At 38.5% G+C, this 24,155-nt stretch overlaps 1 protein-coding gene across 23 annotated transcripts in view; it reads right to left on the bottom strand.

Annotated features, from left to right (window-relative positions):
- The window catches only part of MFF (mitochondrial fission factor), a 30,298-nt gene extending 10,939 nt beyond the window's left edge, over window positions 1–19,359 (bottom strand). For 4 of the 23 annotated variants that reach the window (XM_072796490.1, XM_072796493.1, XM_072796501.1 and 1 more), the window contains exons 1-7: window positions 19,180–19,338; window positions 16,035–16,146; window positions 15,085–15,262; window positions 13,939–14,159; window positions 12,841–13,010; window positions 6,821–6,909; window positions 4,173–4,247 (exon numbers count right to left, since the gene is read on the bottom strand). In XM_072796490.1, coding sequence (XP_072652591.1) covers window positions 4,173–4,247; window positions 6,821–6,909; window positions 12,841–13,010; window positions 13,939–14,159; window positions 15,085–15,122 — 593 coding nt within the window. In that variant the 5' untranslated portion in view covers window positions 15,123–15,262; window positions 16,035–16,146; window positions 19,180–19,338. Of the gene's footprint in view, window positions 1–3,268; window positions 3,347–4,172; window positions 4,248–6,820; window positions 6,910–12,840; window positions 13,011–13,938; window positions 14,160–15,084; window positions 15,263–16,034; window positions 16,147–16,882; window positions 16,903–19,179 lie in introns of those variants that run through there. The other 19 variants (XM_072796496.1, XM_072796503.1, XM_072796505.1 and 16 more) reach the window with 13 other exon arrangements.
- Between the last annotated feature and the right edge of the window lie 4,796 nt (window positions 19,360–24,155).

The raw sequence follows: 24,155 nt of genomic DNA, 5'->3' as shown, positions 1-24,155 counted from the left end.
GTGTCAGAGTTCAAACGCATGAATCAAAATAACTCCATGAAAAATGCCATTTCAAATATTTCGCAAAGACAATAGCAAGCTGAGTTTATGATGCAGAAATTAAATAAAAAATGAATTAAAGCTTCAGAAAGCCATAACAAAAGCATGTTGGTAGATTATATTAAAGCATATGTTCTCTAGCTAAATGACTAAAACATAAAGCCACTCTTAATTCTGTGCAGAGAGTGAACAGAGGCAAGACAGTTCTTAAATTATCCAGATGAATGGTAAACAACCATATCTGGGCTTCTTGGGGACAGTAATCTTAATCATTCTTAATGCGTAAGCCAAGAGTCACAATTTCTTTGGCTCTACTGCCAATGCTTCGTAAAAGCTGAACACATTTGAATGAAGCAATTTTACAGTTCTAACAAACTTTTGAGCTTGGTGTATTTTCAGAGAGCAGTTTAATGTTAGGGCCTGATCAGTTAGTTGTGTGAGGTATTTAAGTGATACCAGGACTTGGCCACCTGGTTTGTTACATTAACAGGTTTTGTTGTAACAAAAGGACTATAACCCTGGGATGTGAGCAAAACACTTTTTTTCTCAGCATCAGGGCAAAATCCCTTAGACTAAACCTCATCCTTGTGTATTTCATCCAAAAGAATGAAAGTGGAGCAGACAGTGAACTGAAAAGAGAAAAATATTTTATTTTGACTTATGTAATCTTTTCTTACTTAAAATGCGTTTTGTTTGGAAACCACAACATAAGGGGGATAATTTCTTAAAGGGCAGCTGACATCTAATATTATTATTCCCAGAGTCCCCAGAACATTAAAAACAAAATCCACAATTTTGTGAATAACTTTGAATGTCTTGATGATCCAAAGTGAGAAGTATTATAAATAAGAAAGCCATTTTTTCCAAAGACTATTTAGAAGAGAAAGACCTAAGCCATATTTGGCATATTGAGAAACTAGTTTATCAGGGCTGATTCACCAAGGAATCTGGTCTAATGCTACCAAGATAAATGCAGATTTTCAGTTAGGCTCATGGATGATAACCTGGATGTCTGTCCAGAGATTCTGGAATATATATAAGCCACCTTATCATGATACTTGGCCAAACCTATATTGAGCATCCAAGAGGAGAAAAAAAAAATCATTATTCTCTGGAATACAAACTCTAGGTACTAGCTTTGTCCTCAGCCTTCTCTTTAGGGAGTATAGGGAAAACTTGGAGTTCTTGCTCTTTGTGAGAAAGCAGAATGAATTCATGTTAGAAAAGTATCACCAGGGGGATCCCTGGGTGGCTCAGAGGTTTAGCGCCTGCCTTTGGCCCAGGGCGCGATCCTGAAGTCCCGGGATCGAGTCCCGCGTCAGGCTCCCTGCATGGAGCCTGCTTCTCCCTCTGCCTGTGTCTCTGCCTCTCTCTCTCTCTCTCTCTCTCTCTCTTTCTCTAGGTCTATCATGAATAAATAAATAAAATCTTAAAAAAAAAAAAAAGAAAAAAAAAGAAAAGTATCACCAGAAGCAGGAATGAGAAGGCCAGTTCTGCATCACTATAAACAAACAATCCAACTTAGACTCTCTTGATAGAGCTGCCAACAAACTTGGCTAAATATACTTAGGTTGTAAAAGCCTAGTACAATATTTTGATACGATTAAAATTTTTGTCTTTCCATTTTGGGGCTTACATTGAACACTTTGCATATCTTTCGACATCAGTAAATACATTAGCTACACACTAATATATTAAAGTCTGTAATAATCAATATTAGAATTCTAATCTTAGAGCAACAATGTCAGTAAACTAAACACAAATTCACGACAAAAGTTTCATGGATTTTGTCCACTAAAAATTACAAAAGGGTTATCACTTCATCTGAGAGAAATAATTTTGTCAGAAACAAGTAATAGGAACTAGTTATTTAAAGTTCTAAAAGTACGGGATGCCTGAGTGGCTCAGTGGATGAGCGTCTGACTTTGGCTCAGGGCATGATCCCAGAGCCCACATCGGGCTCCCTGCAGGGAGCCTTCTTCTCCCTCTGCCTATGTCTCTGCCTCTCTCTCTCTCTCTCTGTCTCTCATAGGTAAATAAATAAAATTTAAAAAAAAAAAAGTTCTAAAAGTACAAGTACTTCCTGTTTATACACAGGAAATTAGGTGGTCATTTATAAAGTAGTCAAGCATAAACTAATCTCAGAATAACTGCAAAGAATTCTTTGGAGGGAATGCACAGAAGGTTGAATGTGAAAACAGTCTATAAGATCTCTGCTGATTCTAAGACTCTAATGCATCATCGTATGAAAATTGGAATATTATAAATGAAAAAAATTACATGATCTTCAACTGTAACTTAAAAAATATTTATGTAGAAAGATAAAAGATAAAATTAAGTCTTTATCAATACTAGTAAAAATATTTATTCCATCAAAGACCAACATCAAGAGCATATTTGGATTTCTGGTTGTTTCTCAAAAGAAATTAAAATTCCAAAGATTAGTAAGAAATGTAACTTCAGTATTTATATGGTAATATGAGCACCAAAAACAGAATAGGAACTATTTTTAAACTGTCGACCATTTTGGGCAGTGTATGTACAGATTAAACGCCTTCATTTTTAATGTTATTTCCATCCACAGTTGAACCAAATGATTACACTGTAAGTGACCAAAATTACCCTAAATAGAAACAATAAATATTTCAGCAAATTTTTTCTTTTTTAAAGTTTCAAGTGGTCTTGCAAGCTTTTTTTTTTTTTTTTTTTTTAAACACAAATAAACAAATTTAAGAACAAAAAATAGTAAGCCCATTTTAACAATCAGCCTGATGCTAGCTGGAATGTCCACCATGGGCATCAGCTATGGAGGGAAACAGTGCTTTTAGGATTTTCATCTCTGTCCAGTCATCCAGCCAACCAAGGTGTACTGACTTTCTTTTGACAAGTGAACTATTATGAAAAGCAAGAAAGTAAACATATTGCCAAGGCACTTGGATTATTTAAGCAAATGTTGTATTAGTAATTTAATAGAAATGTACTTTGATAATAAATATATCACAGTATATAAAACAGCAAAATCTCAACTTTTTCTTTTACAAAAGATTAGGAATTTTGAAGAAAGCACTAATGTTTACATATCATTTCATCAGTAATGGATTTATTTCATGCCTATATGAAATCTTACTGCACGAATGTTAAGTGAACAACACTAGCCAATGTCAGAACTAAAATTTAAATGAAAATTTGGCATAACTCGTTATTAAAAGAGCAGTCCAAAGTAAAGTACCTCTTTCCCCATGAGTTTTCCCAGGAACAATGTTTCTCAAACTGTGAGGGTATAATCTCTTTGGTGAGGCTCCAACCTCTTCCAAAAAACAGTAAAAGTGAAATTGTGAAAAGGGGGAGAAAAATTTAAAGGAAACACAAATTTTGCACCACTTCTCTTGAAATTTTAAAAAGAGAGAAAATTTAACTTGTTGCCACTGTCTAAGGCAATATTCCTGGTTCCCAGAAGCATAATAAAAGAACTAGAATAAGAGAAAAGCCGTCAGCTATCACAGTAACTTCTGTGGCTTAAGAACTGCATTGGCTGTTGAATTCCTATACTGCACACTAAAATATTCCCACGAGACGAAGGTCACTCCCCCATCGTCTGTCACATATACAGAAAGAGTGGGTTTAAATGATCTCAAAACATTCTTCTAAGCATTATTTTAATCTATGGAAAAAAAAAAAACTTTAAATGACAAATCACTCTTTGACCCCATTCTCCTTCTGTATAAAAACAGGGCAAGCAAAGACAGTGTACTAAAATAAAAGAAGGACTGGGATCACCAAACCTGGTTAAGTTGAATCTACAGAGAACTAATATGCCAACCAAAGCAAAATAAAATAAGAAAATATGCTTGGGTTTTTTTTTGTGCAAATTATTCCATTTTACTTTCACCATTACACTCCAAATCATACATCATTTCCTTAATTGGCCCAGTTGTCTTTTTTTTTTTTTTATTCTCAACAAAGTGCATGATGACAACTTGAGAAGTCCTAAAAACCCAGGTACTGAAAAGCCAAACAGTAAGAGCACTAGGGTATCATATGATGATAATTACTTGGTGAAATATTAGTATAACAAAAGGCTGTAAAACTTAAACAACTCCTAGTTGTGAAAAGCAGAGCAGATAAAATCTTACGTGTACTCCGGTGCAGAAAACGATGCCTGGAACCTTGAAATTTTATTTCTTGGGGCAGAATCTGATCTGTGCCACCTTAAATAATAATTATGCTTCTTTTACATATTCAGCTTTTATAACAGAAAGAAAAAGCTAGATACAAGTCTACTGGTCAGAAGTCATTTTTGTGTCAATAGCTGGCAATGATCAATCCTACTATCTCTTGAAAATAATTAAGAAAACAAAGGCCAGTGTTCCTGCTCTTATGTCTATATGTACTTTTACTCCTAAAGCCAAGGAATAAAATGGAGGCAGGCAAGTGTTCATGCACAATGACACATAATTCTACATTACAAAGAAGAGACTAAAATAGGTAAAGACAGCAAAAGCTTAATAATTACTTTAGAAGTTAAATATAGTTATTTTATCTTCCTTACTACATTACCAACACTAAATATCTAATAATGTTCATTCTATAAGATTCCTAAAGTTAATACAGGTAGAGCCTTACAGATGAATCCAATTATACATTTTAAAATTAATAACGGTAGAGGAAGAAAAAGCAAGGTTATATTATTAACGAAAAGATGGTTAAGTATCTTACCATGACACAGTAAGATACATTAACTACCATAACAAAAAAGTATGATTAATGTAAGAACGGTAATATAAGAATTGTACTATGAAATGTATAGTTAAATACGCATTTTATTTTTACCACCTAAAATTAAAACATGAGATTTTCAGGTTTATTAAACATCTAGAAAGTGCCAGTAAGGCAACTTAAACAGAAAGAGAAACAAACATTAGTTAACTCTGTTAATCTTCTCTGTTATAAGGAGCTTAAGTTATTGGTAACTGCAAAATGCCTATGAACTAATCATCTACTCTAAATCCTACCTCCCTAGGCTGGTTTTCAAACCTAGTAAAGCTGTTTCCTTTCTCTCCAACTAAACTCAGCTATCAATAGTTACTTACTTTGTGAGAAAAAGAATAAGACTGATGCTATACTAAAATAGTCCTGTTTATCTCACTATTGTGAAATTTCAAATTTCAAAGAGACCTAAATATTAAGCAACACCTTCATTTAACAGAAAAGCTTATTAGAAACCTTTGCTGCCTTGAAAAATATTACAAACGGAAAACAGCAAAAATCCTTAGGTGTTTTATGCTTAATCACTCTTAATCACTTCTGATACTAAATATCAAGAAGCTACCTTAACCATCAACTGTGTAATCTTTTTACCGTTTGTATAACGTATCTGAAAATATCCTAGAAAAATGAATTTCATAGACCAGCTGACATCACTGCCAACAAGGTATCTTCAGGGAAACATAATTACCATAAAAAATTTCATTTTAATAGTTGAACTTTCCAAGTATTTCCTGAAGGAGGTATATATTCATTTTCACTAACTATCTTCCTATATACCCCTTCAGAATAACTGTAACTACTTTAGGAAACATTTCAAGATTTTCCCAGAAATCAGAGCAGTTACAGTCCTCCTCTGCATCTACCACAAGAGACAGCCTAATCCTATCAAAGCCCCACCTGCATCCCTATATTCTTCAGTCTGGTCCAAACTAGAACTTGATATGGTTTAACACCGATGGTACATTGTACTGTGTTCTACTTTATTTGTATATACATGTAAGTGTTTTGCTTTTATCTAGATTTTCAAACTCTGAGAGAGTTGTGGTTTCCAGAGAAGCTAACATGATGCTTGGCATCAAATATGGTTCATGATGTATGAGTTCACGAAGAGTGACCAAAAATGTAATGAGGAAGATATACTATTTTACATAAACAATCCAAATCATCTATTTAAAAAAGCCACAATCACCAATGGATCTGAGACTTAAAATTCTGAACAGATTTAAAAGGGACATTTTATCTGTAAAAACCCATTAGTTTAAAAAAAAAAAAAAAAAAAAACATTAGTTTTAATGAAACAACAAAAAACACCGGCCTGATCTAAAACTTCTTATAGTGGGGTAGCTCTAAGATCAGAGTATGATAATATACCCAAATTTAAAAGAAAAGTTTACACAAACAGCCCTTTAAACAACATACTTATATTTCTGGCAAATGAATGGATCTAATAATGACTCAGTAGGCAGAGAGCTAAACAATAATCCAAGAAAGTAAAACAATTCCACTCGCCTATGCTACATTGTTTACCATGGTTCATTAGAAGTGGAGCTGGAAGGGCTAGTTCACAATTTTATGACAAAATGAGTAACTTAAAAATAAAGACATTTGCTTAAAATGTTTTCCTTTTCTTTTTTCTGAAGGCTGCACAGGACTGAGCACTTATATTTATCAAACTCTCTTAAGTATACTTGATAAGTAATTCCCAACATAAGGAAATCATACTCCTAGAATCCTGTCATATACATACGAGAGGATAATGCTACTGGAAAGTTCTCACAACATATTTTAAGGCTATAAAAATAACTGCAAAAATGTAAAATTGATGTAAATGTAAAACAGATTTCAAACAAAAGCAAATTATTTACTTTTTTGTCTGGTTGTTAGGCACAAAACATGTACTTCTTTTTTTTAATATTTGGGAGTTAAAAAAAAGAATATAATTACTTAGAAAAAGATGGGAGAATATACGGAGAAAACTTATGAAGGAGATACATTGCTCAGTGGTTCTACTCACATGGAGTCAGCTCTGACCAGCTGTCCGTTTTGGCGAACAGCATTTTCACTCATAGAGCGCTCTCTTTTTAGCCTGCCAACTGCACGGATCTGTGAGGCACAAAGAAAGGGAGAGGAATAGAAAATATTCTTAGTAGCCTAGTAGCTACTTAGTATCAAAAAAACCTTAATCCAAGGCTATTCAGAAAATTTACAAAGAACATAACCAAGAATTGCTGCCAGGCATGAGTATTAAAGACAGGTTAAAAAAAACCCTACTTATTATGATGCACATAAATTTACAAAAGCTTCTTTACCTTGTTAAAAGAATTATTTCTGGTTTCTATTTAAATATCAATCTTACTTGGTACAATTATATTTTTATTTATTGAAATTTATATAATATACTTATATTAGCTAAGAACAATTTACAACATTTTTTTAAAGGTATGTATATCATAGGGATGCATTTATATTATAAACTAATGTTCCAGGCTTCTGGGGTTAAAACAAATTCAGATTCGGTTGGATATTTGAAAACTAGACCAAAAAAGACTTGGTACTGGCTTAAAGGTTTTAGCATTCCAGAAATAGCCACAATCTCCCATCCCACATGCTCTTACAGAATGTGTCACTGACCTTCTCCATTAAAAGACAGGATTTATGTTTTCATCTTTTGAAATTGGGTGGGCTGGTGACTGCTGTAGAGATGATGCAATGTGACTTCTGAGACTAGGTCATAAACAACAATAAGCCTTCTGCCTCTCTTCCCTAAACTGTTCATGTTTGGAACAACAGCATCGTGATGTGAAGATGCCCACGAGTCACATGGAAAGGTCATGTGTAGGTGCACCTACCAACAACCAGCATAGCTGAGGTCCCCAGATAACAGCCAGCATCACAGACATGTGAGGAAGCTGTCAGATGATTGTAGACTCAAGCTGTAGAGTCATCCCTACCTTAGACCCAGATATTGTAAAACAGAAAAAAGCTTTCCCCATTATGCCTGCTGCAAAGCCTTTACACACAGAATCCATGTCCATGATCAAAATGAAATGTTAGTTTTTTCTTTTTAAGACACTTAAGGTGGTTTATTACAGAGCAATAGAACAATGGTAATCACTAACTTTCCTGTTTGTTTAGGTGGTTTCTGTTTTTTGGCTTTTAACTAGAAACAGCCATGGCAACTTCATGGTTTATTTTTTTTATTTTTTATTTTTTTTAATTTTTATTTATTTATGATAGTCAGAGAGAGAGAGAGAGAGGCAGAGACACAGGCAGAGGGAGAAGCAGGCTCCATGCACTGGGAGCCTGACGTGGGATTCGATCCCGGGTCTCCAGGATTGCGCCCTGGGCCAAAGGCAGGCGCTAAACCACTGCGCCACCCAGGGATCCCGAACTTCATGGTTTAAAGACAAAAAAAGTAAACACTACTGTAAAGGACAATTGGTATGTTAACCAAGGGACTTGAAATTTAAAGATTAAAAAAAAAACACTTGGTGGGATGAGCGCTGGGTGTTATGCTATATGTTGGCAAATTGAACTCCAATAAAAAATGTTTAAAAATTAAAAAAACAACGGTATTTAGTAATGATTTTTTTTTAAAACTTGAGTAGATCATCAAGTTACAAGCACCTTCAGTGGATAATAAATCCGAACTTCATGACAACAAAACTTAAAACCACATTATGCAGCATATAATTTCAGAGTATGGTTTAGATTTGGTTATGGGTTATGAACAAAAGAAAAGAACATTTCTAAAAACAGAAAAGGAGTCAGTTTGGAGCCCACTGCAAGAACTCTTTACAGTTAAACCAAAAATAAAAATTACCTTAAAGCTATATATATATATATATATATATATATACACACACACACACATATACACACACATATATATACACACACATATACACACACGTGTATTAAGTTATATATAATTTAATATAGTTATATATGCATACATATTATACATCTATAAGTGATATATGCATATATAACTATTTATATTGTTAAGTTGTATGTAACTTAACACCTCTACAATCCAGTACACTTGATTCAGAGAATACTGGGTTGATTTGTGAGAATCCCCCTGATACCTGCCTTCCTACCTACCACACAGCTGTGCTTACTTTCCCTAGAGAACAGCTCTTCCATGTTGCAAGGATCAAGGTGAATTTTCTACGAAATCAGAACCATTCCTGCTGGTGTGTTGTGAGAACTAAGATTAAGCAGGACAGGAAGTGACAGGAAAAGGCAGATTCTGTCTATGATTTCAACACAGCCTGGAAACTAGAGGATCCGAAGTCTGTTATCTCACCATTTGAAATCTGATTCAAGGATAACTTACCAGGAACACTAAACTTAATATTGCTGCCATACTAGGGGGGAAAGCAATTTCAGACAAAAGCATACATCTATCATGCCTTCTAATATGACCAACTTGCATCCTGTAATGCTGAAGTGCATGGACACTGCCTGAAGTGATAAGGACACTCTTAAAAATTTCTACCCTTAGTTCAGTCATGGTGGTGGTTTTCTCAATTGAAGGTTTTTTTTTTTTTTTTAAATTACTTTTTTACCCAGCTTTACTGAAATCTAGTTGACAATTCAAGATTTTTAAGTCATTGCAAACCAATCAGCACTGATTACCCATTTAAAAATTCAGTCCTGAAGTTGAGAAAGTATCCCAGCTTCAGGTAACTTCCTGCAGGTTACGTCACAGGGGCTTCTGTGTCTGACAACTGGCTTAAAATTCCTCCCTCCTCATTTATACTGCCTAATCAATGCAAAGAACCCTAAGAACTGTCATGATTTGGTGATTTTGTGGTTTCCTACCCAGATCAGACAGTTTATTGCTCCGTTGCTTTATTAGTTTCTTGCAGGTAGAATCATCAAAGCAATGGTCATGTCCTAGAGTTGCCTCCCAAGTACAGATTAGGTATGTTGAAAGGGCTCATGACTTCCTCTCTACCAGCTAACCCTCCAGATTTTATAAACCCTGTCTATGCGAGGGGATTATCCGTTTCATGCTTTAAGCCCTCTACCAAGGGTATCCTTGGATTCTTCAAGCCAGCTTAGGAATTCAAGCGCAGTTATCTTCTGTAAACTTATTCCTTTTAGACAACAATTTCTACAGACTTCTTCATAAGCCACCTTCCTATAGTCTCCTTTCTTGTCATAGGCCAGGGGTTCTCAACTGGGGTGATTTTGCTCTCAAGGGGACATCTGGCAATGACTGGAGAGAATTTTTCCTTTCTTTTTATTGTGACCAGCTACACATACCATAAAATTCACCATTTAAACTATTATACAATGCAGTGTATTTATGCATTCATAACGTGCAACTAATACCACTACCTAGTTCCACGTAGGAACTAGGTACCCCAAAAGGAAATCCTATAATAATTAAGCAGCCATTCCCACTGCCCCTTTTCCTCAATCCACTGGCAACCACCAATCTGCTCTCTGTGTCTGAGGATTTGCCTGTTCTGGACATTTCATGTAGGCAGAATCATATATATATATATATATATATATATATATATATATGGCCTTTTCTGTCTGGCTTCTTTGATGTAGCATAAAGTTTTCAAGGTTCATCTGTGTTGTATAATGTGTAAGTACTTCATTCCTTATTATGGCTGACTAATATTCCAGTATGGACATGCCACATTAGGTGTATCTATTCTTCAGTTGGTGGACACGGGGGTTGTTTCCACCTTTTTTAGCTATTAGAGACATTTTTGATTTTCATGATTTGGAGGATTCCACTGGCATCTAGTACACAAAGATCAAGAATGCTGTTAAACATTCTATAGTGTAAAAGGATAGCCCTCACCACAACAAAGAATTATCCAGTCCAAAACATCAACAGTGCCAAGGCTGAGAAACAGTGGCATATGCTATAAAATGACTACTACAGAGTCAATGATTCAGAGAATCTCACTTGATAGGTTCTGACTAGCATCTGAATGAATCAATACAGCACTCAGAGCCTTCCTGCTCTCCTCTTTCAAGCCATCTTCTAAAAGCTACTAGAACTCTGGTTCTTTTTCCTTTCTCCTCTAGTCAAGAGGTCCTGAGGGCTGACCCCCTCCATGGACTTGAACCACAGATCATCACCTTTGCTTTCCTTTCAATAGGCAGCTGGTACTAATCTTTGAAACCCCACCCCTGCAACTCAGGATTTGGCTTCTGCTATAGAATCTTAACTTTTATAACAATAATATGTAAACATACAAGCTTTTAATATAAATTAGAACATGTGCTGAACACACTACATGCATTATTATAGGTAGTTCTCACAATAATCTTAAGCACTTGGCATTATTCTTACCTTTCTTTTAGAGATGAGCCCTGAAATTGTCCAATAAGTTACCCAAGGTTATGTTGTTAGTAAGTAGCAAAGTAGGCCTTCAAAATTAGGTCTCATTCTCAGCCTAAGTTTTTCACTCTAGTGCTATATACTTTGGGCATTTTGACATTTGACTAAATGTACTCCTACTACTGCAGGAGTAAACCCCATAGGTCCACTAAGGCTAATCCTGGTAAGCTTTTTTCCTTAAAAGTAATGACTCAGGAAAGTGCCTGACTTGTTTTCAATCAGTTACTCTCACCAAGTAGGCAGTAAGTATCTAAAATGGTGGGAGCAGATCAAAAGAAAAACAAAACTCGAAGAATATTAGAGGGAGGGTTTCTCTCCTGGTGGAATCCTCACTCTAAGATGTTATCATCCACAGCAGCAACTTCCACTGGGAACTTCTGGAGGGCTAGGAAACAGGACCTTTAACTGAAAGCATGCTGTGATACCTTTCATCTCACATAATGATACTCCTACCTTTCATTATTCTTTGCAATTAAGAACTTCGTATCTTTTATGTGTGCTGGCGTTTCTCCCACGCTCATGCCACCATGCAGGAACTCTATCTCACCATACAAGGTCTTACACAAAAGCTCAAAGAATGTTTGTTAAATAAATACAGTCCCATAAGCACCTCAGTGCTTTTCACCAGGTGAACACTCACATTTAGTGCTTTTCACCAAGAGAATATCTAGAATGTCTCAGTTACGTCAGCAGAAACTTCCAACCAAGAAAAGGCTAACCCCAGTACTAGGAAACTGCACTCCCTTGGATTATATGGACACTTCACCCTCGTTTGAAAGGACCAACATGAACAAGGACACACCGGCAGTTCCACTATCAATAAAAACGCATGTCTGCACACTGTCTTACACTAGCTTCATAACAACACAGAAGTTCAGAAGCTAAGTGTAAAAGCTGTAACTTTAAGTATCATCACAGAAGAATTTTACAAGATTGGCCCTGCTTGGGAGAGGCAAGATCTGAACTTTGCTATGAATACTTATTAGTCCTTCTTTTAATATCGAGGTCAGAGCTATTAATGTTATAAAGTATATTAACTCAGCAGAGACTTCTTAGCAAGCAAGGAGAATAGGTAGTATCGAGGAAAAAAAAAGTGCTTTCTTTGTCTTATCTGCCAGATTTTTTTTGTAATAAAGTGCTGCATTCATTTTCCAACTTTTTCAGTATTGCTTAAGGTATAACCCCTAGCCATAAAAGCTCTTCCTTCTAGATCACATGAATGATAATGATTTCCCCAACATTTCTGTTTTCTGAAACATAACATTTAGATTTTAAAAAAACAGCATAATATCTTATTTGGAGTATCTACATATCAGAATTTATAGTAACCAATGGTCTATGCGGAAGGCTTTCATTACACACTAATGACAGGATTTACAGCCTTCGATCCTCTTTACTTCTTGTTTTTGTCCTTATTATTTCAAATTCAGTTGATGTTAAAACTCTACTTATGGGCAGCCCGGATGGCTCAGCAGTTTAGTGCTGCCTTCGGCCCAGGGTGTGATCCTGGAGACCCAGGATCGAGTCCCACATCAGGCCCTCCCTGCATGGAGCCTCTGTCTCTGCCTCTCTCTTTCTCTGTGTGTCTCTCATGAATAAATAAATCTTAAAAAAAAAAAACAAAAAACAACAACAACAACAACAACTCTACTTACTTCTTCATTTTGAGGGGTTGGAGGAGGTCTTTCTAAATCCAGAAAATCTAGTGGTCTTTCACTTAATGTAAGTACACGAGGTGGTGTTTTTAGTGCCAGAGGTTTAAAGGGAGTTGACTGAATAAGGTCAAGATCTGCAGGTCTTGAAAATGGAATGTCTTCATTATTTCCTAGGAGTATAAAAAGGAAAGGAGGGAAGTTTTAAAAAGATAGCAGTTTTATGAAAATGTATCTGCCACTACACACCCTCTAGGATGACTAAAATTAAAGACTGACAATACAAAGTGTTGGCAAGGATGTGGAGCAGTGGAAACTCCCATACATCACAGATGGGAACAAAGAGGGTACAATCAATCTCAAAAACAGCTTGACAGTTTTTCATAAAGTTAAACACAATTTACGGTATAACCTAACAATTCTATTCCTAGAAACAGGAAAACACACGTCCTTACAAAAGCTTGTACATGAATATTCAGAGTAGCTTTATTCCTAACAGCCCCAAACAGGAAACCCGGATCTCCATAAGTGGGTAAGTGGATACACAAATTGTGGTATATTCACAGGGTGGAATACAACTCAGCAATAAAATGGAGTGAACAACTGATACAAGAATATGAAAGAATTTCAAAAACATTACTCTAAGCAAAAGCCAGGCCCAAGACTGAATACTGTATCAACCCATTTGTATGAAACTCTAGAAAAGACGAATCTAGTCTCTGGTTCCACAAAGGAGATAATGGTTATGTGGAATCGGGGGTTGGGGGGGGGGAGGAACTAAATGAGATGGGGCACAAGGGAACTTCCCTTGCAGGGTTATGAAAATGTCCTGTATTGAGACTGTGGTGGAAGGTCACAGGAGTGTATACATTTGTCAAATCTCCTCACACTTAAAAATTACACATATCTTATGTATGTAAGTTATGTCTCCATTAGTTGAATTATTAAAAAATACGGTTTGAAATTTCAGACCTTATAATAAAAATTTTGAAAAAAATGCGGTTGTAGTTACCATCCCCTTTTCTAAACAATATTTTGAAAAACCAGAAGTTTTCATAAAATCATATAAAACAAAGATCTTGATAAATAAATGTAAAATACCTGCTACAACAATCCTCTCTGGCACCTGCATAATGACACTAGCATTTGGAACTCCTTCTTGGAATCCTTGTTCCAGGTCAGCATTTGGTGGTGCTACCTTTAATTTCTCCGGGACCCTCATCTGCTGACTAATACCTTCGGTGTATTCCATTTCATACTGAATTCGACTAATTTCCGCCATCTCAGCAGCAGTGGGAGAAGGAAATGCTGCCCCACTCACTCTGTGGGCAAAAATTTAAAGACAGGGATAACTAAGTGTTAAAATGTCAGTCTTCTTTACGGAGTGAAGTTAGACACTACCTTGTAGGAAGAGCAAGAGGAGACTTCTCATTTGTGAGTACTGAATACGTACGAAGGAAAAGTAAAAAAAAATGAAGAAAATGTTTTTCTTAACATAAGCCTTCTCACTTATCAGGTGAAATTGCATCCTGAGGACCCTGGTTAGGAGCAAATCTTAAAGTTATTGTATCACCACAAAACAAATGTGGACAGACACACTCTCTCTCTCTGCATAGATATGCAGAGATATGCAGATATGCAGATATGCTGCTTATAATTAAAAAGATGCCTAAAATAAAACTTAAATTAAAATTTTCTAGTCAATAATTTGAGGGAAAAGCTGCTAGGATTTTATAAAAATGAAATTAGGAATTGCTGTCATGCATGAAGAAAATAAAGCCTTTTAATGATGAAAATCAGATTCAAAAAGTAAATAAGGCTAATTCTAAATTTATTTTAAAAATAATGTAGTCCCCAGAAAAATCACAAGATACAAGTTAAAACTTCTCTAATGGAATGTATACCTGGTGACTGAGATACAATGAATACCAAATATAGAATAATATGCAGTAATAAATCCTTCATTTATGTATTCCTGTTGTGGGATTAAAAGCTTCCCATTAATTTATATTTAATATCATCTTTACATGTATATTTTTAAAAAGCATGACATCCCTTTAAGGGGAAATAGTACAAATGCATTGAATAACCTCCTAAATTAGAGGATTCATGCTTCAGGAAAATGTAGAAGAAAGTTACCCCAAAATACAAAATGCTGATTGAAGTGTGAAAGAGCATTGTCAGCCTAATGGTGCCACTCTCTCTCAAGCCTACAATACCAGCTCAACTGAATAAAATGTCACTGACCTTCCTAGTGGTGTGTCACTGCTTGTTCTTTCACTCATTTTTAATACAGTAAAAACACGTCTAGAATAGCTATTAAAATACTGCTACCCTGTAGTTCAGTTTACTTTATACAACAATTCCCCTACAAATCTGAACTTTTTTGGAGGTATACATAACAACACAGACACTGCTTTTCCAGCTGTAAAAAAGAAAGAATAAAAAAAAAAAATCAGTATTTCAACAATTCATTTTATTTAAAAAACCATGAATTAAAGCAAACATCTACTTAAAATTATTTACTAAGACTTGATCTACAAAACCAATTTTCAAATTTCTCCTAAACAGTTATTCTATACCTCAAAAATCATAAAGATGATTTTATGCACAGTCACTATTTTATGATTCTGCAAAAAGGATAAAGCTAATCAAATGTATATAAAAATGTGAAGTCAGATTTTAAAAAACATTTTGCCATAGATTCCTTTAATCATTGTATTTTGAAAGAAAGTTCTCTCCTTTTTAAGGCTTAAGTAAAATACAGATGAAGAAATCATGAGGAGAATGTCAAGGGCAGAAGTAAATGCATATGACGTAGCCTAAAAATTGATGTACAAGTAATGGTTTCCTTAAAAGGAAATGACTTCAAAAGCCAAATTACACTGAATTTTCAGCAAAAGATATTATACATAAATCAAGGGCAATAAAAATTAAAGAGGACATAAAGGTGAGTCATACGAGGGATATTTCCTAAACTCCATGTCAGAGATGTATTATGACACTTGAACTACCTCAATAAGATGCTTAGGAGAGTTTCTGGAGGTTGCTCAGAGTGCTAAACCCTGACAACTGGTTAATTATGACTGCTAAATTGCTTCCTTTATTCTTTACCAAAATGTGTGAATTTTAGGGATCTGGCATGCAGATGGCTTAAAGACTAAGAAAATAGAGCCAAAAGACAAATTTTTACTCACAAATGTGTACCAGCTACTGCGGGCTATTTGGCACTATCTGCTTCTGTGCTTCATATTAAATCCTTTAACTCGCTTCAATGTGCCTGTGCTGGATTTAGAGCCACTTTTGTCCCTAGGGGAGAAAACAGGAGCTAACTGAGAATCCACATGACACCAACGTTGGGTATTCATTGCTGGAAATCCTCTAAATGATAAGTCACCTTACATTAGGAAATCAGTACAATACAGGAAGAAAAAAATTAACAAGCTTACCACCAATTTTAATCCCACATTCATTAGTTTCGTTAATGCAAGATAAAATAAAGAATTGTCACCATTTCTGATTTGAATTTAAAAAGATGTGACAGATGAAAAATATTTAAGTTTGAAAGAATCTTAATAGTTATGTGTATACATGTATATCCAGGAAGAACAAGTACATTTTGGCTAAATTTTCATTCAACTATTTTCATTCAATACTTAATTTAATTTCATATGTATTTCATTCATAACTTTCATTCAGTATTTCAATTTGAACCAGTAATATATATGCACATGGTACAAAGCACACAGGAAGATACAGAGAAAACACAGTGTCTGACCAGACCCTATCCTACAACCACCTAGGTCCCCACAGGCAATCTCTTATTTTGTGCCTCATTCTAGAGGAGAAACTCTTTCAATACTTGTGTGTAGATGAAGCCCAATAAAATCTTACATTTGGATATAATACTGAAAAGAGGTATCTCAAAAGAATTATAGTTAGCCTTGGGGTGTTACAAATTGAAGTTTTATAATAATAAGCAAGGGACACAAATAACCAGAACATCATCTCCCTCAAATGTGCTATTGTCCCCCACTCCATTTACCGCTTTTCAGTCTTCTTATGGACTTTCCACCAGTACATCCCATGAGTGTCAAAATTCCATTCTATTGCAATATTTTGTCTTACGAAAATCTGTTTGTAAAATATCACAGATTTAGGTCATATGAATGCTGAAAAGACAACTTCAAGAAAAAGGCAAATTCTCCTAGCCTGAGCTACTTAAATTTTAAAAAGTAAATGGAACTTTTCTAAGACAGAACACTGTACTATTCTAATTAGATTGGAATTTTTTTCCCCCTCCCTCATTAGACTGTAGCATTTCTGGTACCATCTTTTGGCAATACATAAAATAAACTTCTCATTTGGAGTTAAGATATTAATTCCAGAGGTTCTGTTATTAGACTCCATTAGGCAACCAGTACACAATTCTCCATCATATAATTAAGGAGACAAAATTGCTCTCAGAGTCACAGATGATCCTACTTGTTCCCAAACGCCAGTAATTTACCAATTTTATAGTTCTTTCCACATTCAGAGTATGCTTACTCTTACCTACACTTAATTTTTTAACTCAACTTCTAAAAATCTTAAATTAATGCATTTTAAAAGGAAACTTTACATCATCACCTTATGCCATACATATATAAATATATGTAACAAAAACATAACTTTAAGAAAAAAACCTCACCCATATACTACCTAGAATCAAGTCAAATCCCACTCGTGGAAAGGATCCCAAATTTGGGACTCAATGATTCAAGCCTGACTTTGTTTTCTATATTAGAACACTGAAACCCAGAGAAATGGCCTAGGAAGTCACAGAAACAGTTTGGGTCAAAAGATTTTTATAAATCCCCAATTATTAAAACAAAACAAAACAAAACTCCACTTATTCCATGAACTTAGTTCAAGGTTTTTATATAGGTCACCCTGTTTCCATTCTCTTTTCAAGTAACTATACTTAAAAAAAAAAAAAAAGTTTGGTGAATTAGCAAATCAGGGGATAGCAATCCAGGAATTAACTGTACTTTTGAAAAGAAAAGTCACCAAAACCTTGAAAGAAAGAAAAAAAAAGACCCCACAAATTAATGAATTTTAAAATAAGGTCATGAATCCACAGAAAACAAGTTTCAACCAGAAGGGAGAAAAGCCCAAGTGCTAAACTTTGTGATAATCCTCCAACGGGGCAGCCCTATCGCACAGGAAGGGATGGCACGGACAAGTTCCTTTCGGAAAGAGCAGCAAGACCAATGAATTCCCAAGTGTTAGAGACCCCACAAGGCAGCGGGTCCTACACAGAACTGAATTCCGTGGGGGAGAAGACTTCTTCTACTAAAGCACAACCAGGTCGTTGTAATTCCTTTCCAAATCTATTTCCACGAGGGCTTTTCCTCTGGGATCTCCTGCGCCTGCGAAATGGGACACACAAGAGAGAGAGAACATCTGCGGTCCTCCAGGGCCCAGCCTCCCGGGGGATCCGAGGCCTGAGCACAACCAAGGGCGCAGGGTGAGCCTTTCCGATGTGCTGCAATTGAAAAAAGGTGCCTACGGAGCGCCCCTTGCTGCAGGCGCCCTAGGGCGCCGCGGCCCGGGGTGTCCTTGCACCACCCGAGGAGCCTCGTCCTGCAGGCGAAGGTCAGGAGCTCCTCCAGCTCCTCCGCACGCGCACCCGAGCTCCCCCCGCCTCCCAGCTCCTGGAAGGAAACCCCAGGAGCCACGGACTCCAGCATCCACACCTGGGAGCAGGTGCGCCTGCAAACCCACCCGACCTGGGGCGCTGGGGGGGAGGGGGGGGCGGCCGACCGGCCTCCAGCAAGGCCTTCCCGGTGCAGCGCGTCTGTTGCACAAAGTGAGAACAACAAACGGCTCGTCCCGTCGGCAGGTGTCGGGGGCAAGGTCATTCCGAAGGGGCGGGGGGGGGGGGCGCAGCCGGGAAGGAGGGAAGGCCCCCCCGCAACGCTCCGCGCTCAGGCTCCAGGTCGCCCCCTGGGTCTCCCAGCCCCCCCGCCCGCCCCCCAGCCCAAACTATTTTCTAGACAGGAAATCCACATTTATGCTCAAAATGAGACCCCGAACTAGGAGGAGGGAGAGGCCAGCCCCAAAACTAGCTCCCCAGGAGCGTGTGCCGCTCTCCCTTGCTCTCCTCGGGGGCCGAGGCGGCGGCAAAGGTCCTGAAGAGGAGAAGAGGCCAGAGCCCGGGGGTCGGGGCCCGCGGGGGCAGCAAGGTCGGCCCGGGGCCTCCGCGGGTCCCTCCGTCCGCCCGGGGGCACGGCCGCCGCGCTAGGCCCCGGAGGACGGCTCGGGCCCCGGGCCGCGGGTCGGGAAGGCATCAGCACTCACCGCTGGGCCCGCGGGAGGGTCCCCGGCGACGGCCGCCGCCCTCCGGCTCCCGGGCGTTCGGGTGGGCGCTCCCGGAGGCCGTTGGCCGAGCGCACCGAGGCGCCCGGGGGAAGCACCGGCCGGAGCGGCCCGCAGCGGGCCGGGAGAGACGCGAGAACGGCCGGGGCTGGCCCTCGCCGGGAGCCGTAGCGCAGGCAAGTTCGCGGTCATGTGATACAGGGAAGGGCGGACGTGAGGCTCACGCACGGGAGCGGGGGCCGCGCGACGGCGCTACGGGGCCATCTTTGTTGAGGGCGAGCTGCGCCGATCGCGGTCCGCGGTGCGTCTACGGTTCGAGTTTAGTTCACGCTTCAATTTAGGAAGAGTGCGTGATCTGTAAGACCCACGTGTTTGCAAGGTCAACCTTCGATTGCCGGTTAAAATAACGATTCTTCAGGACTATCTGCATGAAAGCCCCAGTGGCCTGAGCCCTCTGAATATCTCACCACCCCTTGCAGGTGATGATGCACCTGCATCCACCAATTTGGATTGCTCGCGGAGCCCTCTGATTATTAAGAGGTCTTCCGTGACAGCGGCCCCTGCCCTGGTGGCTCCGCTGATCCGTCGCGAGGAGAGTGCTGGCAACGAGCGAGGTTTTTCGGTGGTTAGCAGCCTTGTTGAGCTTCGGGAGCGCCCTCTGCATCGCACCAGCCAGATGCTCGCTTCCCGCGGGAAGCTCCGTGCCTCGCTCGCCCGCTCGGACCCCGGGCCGAGGCCGAATCGCCGGGTATTTTGCGTGCCTGGGATTTAGCAAACGGCCGAGCAAGGGCATGCCCAGGAGGAGGTACTTGGCCAGAATCTAAAGTTGGTCCAGAAGTCGGTTTGGAGAAGTTACCGTTCTCCAAAATAATTTTGGGAAGAGGCCCCTTGAGAAGTACTGCTCCTGAGTCCCCTCTATTTAATAGGGACAAATCATCCTCCTGTAAGAATAGGTTGGTTTTAGGAATGAGGAGTCATTCCCGACCAACCTTTCCGGGGAAGACAGAGAAATCAAGCAGGGTAAGCCAGCCATGGCCAGAACTTGTAGAAATAAGAGCCCTGCTGCTTCCACCAGCACCAGCACCAGCACCCTTCCACTTTTTTTTTTTCAAAGATTTTTTAAATTATTTATTTTAGATTTTATTTCTTTATTATCATTCATGAGAGACACAGAATGAGAGAGAGAGAGGCAGAGGGAGAAGCAGGCTCCATGCAGGGAGCCCGACGTGGGACTCGATCCAGGGTCCCCAGGATAAGGCCCTGGGCCGAAGCCGGCGCTAACCCCCCGAGCCACCCAGGCTGCCCAATTCTCATCACTCTTAATCTTTCTGGATCATTTGGTTCTGTGAAAGGAGGCAGTGTGGTACTTGAAATCACCAGACACTGGTAGTAGACTTTCAAGAAGGAAAAAAAAAAGCCTTTTTCTCTCCCTTACCTGGAAACACTGCCCCCTTGTCTTTTGTGATAAAGCGTCATGCTGGGCCTTCTTCCCTCATTAATGTGGACATTCCTGTTTATGATTCAATCCATCGTTGACTATCTTTGCACCCATAATTGCTCCAAATCTTTTTTTTTGGGGGGGGGGGGGGCGGGGGGGAACGGTGGCATATAAATCTAAATAATTGAACACATCCATTGAGTCTCATCTTGTCGCACTCTTCTAGTCAATTCTTCATAAGCGTTCCTTTGGGGTTTTGACCCCAACAGGGTTTCAAACTCAAATTTTCTCCCTTTTCCCAGTCCAGATACCTTCTTCTGATTTTTGTTTTAAAGTAATGGCAAGGGGATCCCTCGATGGCTCAGTGGTTTAGCGCCTGCCTTTGGCCCAGGGCGTGATCCTGGAATCCTGGGATCGAGTCCCACGTTGGGCTCCCTGCATGGAGGCTGCTTCTCCCTCTGCCTGTGTCTTGGCCTCTCTGTGTGTGTGTCTCTTGTGAATAAATAACTAAAATCTTAAAAAAAAAATAAGGTAATGGCAAGATTATTTTTCTAGTCACCAACTTTCAAAATTCTGAAGTCCTCTTTCACTGTCTCCCAAGCCCCCATCTCTTAGATTCCCTCACCTCAATGTCAACTCTCCACTTTGTTCCATTCCCACTGCTTGTTTAGCTTTAGATGATCATTATGCATCATCTGGGCTGATAACCTTTTAACTGGCCATCCCAGCTCCAATCGCTTTTCTCCTCTAATTCTTAATTCTTATTAATTCTTTGTGGTTGGATCCACAAAGAACCTAGTTTTACAGATTGTGTGACATCCCAAATTTGAAGCCCCAGGTTTAAAAGAAATTGATAATTTATAGTTCTCTACAATTCAAAAGTCCATAACAGCAATCCAGTAATTTTCTTAAAGACTTCATTTATTTATTCATGAGAGACACACAGAGAGGCAGAGATACAGGCAGAGGGAGAAGCAGGCTTCCTGCGGGGGCCCGATGTGGGACTGGATCCCAGAATTCCAGAATCACGCCCTGAGCCAAAGGCAGACGCTCAGGAGAAGCTCAGCTGCTGAGCCACCCAGGTGTCCCCAAATCCAGTAATTTTTAAAGTCACTTGAAATTATGAAATAGCCTGGCAAGAGCAGTATATAAAATACTGGACCTTCTAGGTTACCATTTATATGATCATTCTACTCTTGTCAGAATCTTCACTGGCTTTAATACCAGCCAATGAAATACAAGTTCAACCTGGTATTTGAAACTCTACCTAACATGGCCCTAACTCATACAATGCCACTTTATTTACTGCTGTGTTTGTGTATGTGTGCATATGTGATGTTTACATACACAGAATACATATATTCTTGCGTATTCCATATGTGTTCTTCTTTTCTGTATATTCTTGACCACTCACTAATTATTCTCTGAGATTGCTTCATGCTTTCCTAACTACTTACCCTTATCCATACTATTCCTGCCACCTGGAATGCCATCCTGCCTCTAGCCACCTTCTGTTTCTTGAAATCCTAACTGCCCTTAAAGAACCACCTACGATATTCCTTCTTTTCATAATTATTTCCTGAGACCTCCAACTTTTGAATCACTATTTGTTGTCTGTCAAAGCACTTACCACATTCTGTCCAATATTATAATTAATTTATGTATTTGCCTTATTTTCTGCTGCCAGATTAAGTTCTGTGTTTGAGACCAAGGTCTATGTCTCATCTGGATGTCTTCTGTGGAGCCAAATACCTTGAGCATGCTGTAGGTCTGCGTTACAAAGTGATGAGTGAGATGAGACCTCTTTCCTGGTTTGGCTGATAAACCGTAATTGACCATTCCAAAGCAATAGTTCTAAAAAGGTTTTGAGCAATGTCAGTATTTTTAGAAAAACCACAGTCTACAAACAACTTGAGAGGGTCATATTTATCTGGATGTTTAGATTTAGCGTGGTCATTCCAAATCAATTAATTTTTTTCTGCTGTGTTTGGTTGTTGCTCAGTTTCCAGTAGGCAGAGCTGGGAATAGGGTGAACTGAACTGGCACAGTTAGTGTTCTCTGCAAGTGCCCCATCAGTAGCAGTAGGCTGCTGAGAATCCATTAGAGATTGACCACAATTTTCTTTAGAAACAGGCTTGTAAGTAGAGAGAAAAAAAAAAAACTATAAATACCACATTCATTCCTCTACTTGCTGGCAGTAAAAATAAGCCCTTTTGAAGATTTTATTTATTTGACACAGAGAGAGGGAGAGCACAAGCAGGGGGAGGGGCAGACAGAGGGCAAAGGAGAATCAGGCTCCAACTGAGCAAGGAGCCAGATGCGGGACTCAATCCCAGGACCCCGGAATTGTGCCCTGAGCTGAAGGCAGACGCCTAACCTACTGAGCCACCTAGATGCCCTGAAAATATTTCTAAAACATTTATATGAGCAACAATTTTCTTTGTCTTCTTAGAACTATTACCCAGGATCATTGTTCAGTTTCTTCCTTTGACTATCTTTTTTTTTTCCCTTTAACTATCTTGATTGCCATTCCACCCAGCCTGAAAGTTTCTTACTTACAAAATTTAATATTTTGTATATTAAAAGTATTTCTCTTCACCATTTCTCTACATTTAAAATTTTATGAATATTTTTCCTTGAATGAGTATTTGTATTATAAATGGGAAACATTTATCAAAATGTACGACCCATAATTTCTGTAATTCATACATTTTCTTGATTTGTAAAAATTTCTTAAACACTGTAATAGAAAATGAACAAAGATGTGATTAGGTCCTTTATAGGAAAACAAAAACAAGCCCTAAGAAAATATACTAATAAAAACAAATACTAATTAAAAGTGACAAATATGTAGCATCACAAATATGTAGTGATCAGAATGTAAATTAAAATAGGATAGGCAAAATTGTAAAAGAACAGCTGTATCCATGGGATGCCCAGGTGGCTCAGCAGTTGAGCGTCTGCCTTTGGCTCAGGGCATTATCCCGTGATCCAGGGGGTCCTGGTATCAAGTCCTGCATCAGGCTCCCTTTGAGGAGCCTGGGATTGAGTCCCACATTGGGCTCCCTGCATGGAGCCTGCTTCTCCCTCTGCCTATGTCTGCCTCTCTCTGTGTCTCTCAAGAAAAATACATAAAATCTTAAAAAAAAAAAAAAAAAAAAAAAAGAACAGCTGTATCCAGAACTGGTAAAAGCATAAAGAGATGGGTGTTTTCATTGTTGATACAGCTGGAAATTCTAACAACCTTCTGTATTTTTGTATGTATATCAAAGACCTAGTATCATGTGGGTCCTCTGATTCTATAATGTTCCTTCTAGAGATTGATCTTGAGGAAATAACTGGAAAATGTGAAATGAAACATGTATAATACGTCCATAATAAAACTAAAGTGTCCATCAATTGGGGATTCACTGACTTAACATAGTAAATCCATGCAGTGGACTGTGGTATAAATAATGATTAGTTCTTGTCTATTGATGTGAAAAAATATCCATAGAGTATTAAGTTAAAAAAAATCTGG

Source organism: Canis lupus, chromosome 24, assembly GCF_048164855.1.
Source record: "Canis lupus baileyi chromosome 24, mCanLup2.hap1, whole genome shotgun sequence".
Lineage (NCBI taxonomy): Eukaryota > Metazoa > Chordata > Mammalia > Carnivora > Canidae > Canis > Canis lupus.
Note: the sequence above shows the minus strand (reverse complement) of the source record. Positions and strands in the feature narration are given on the sequence as shown.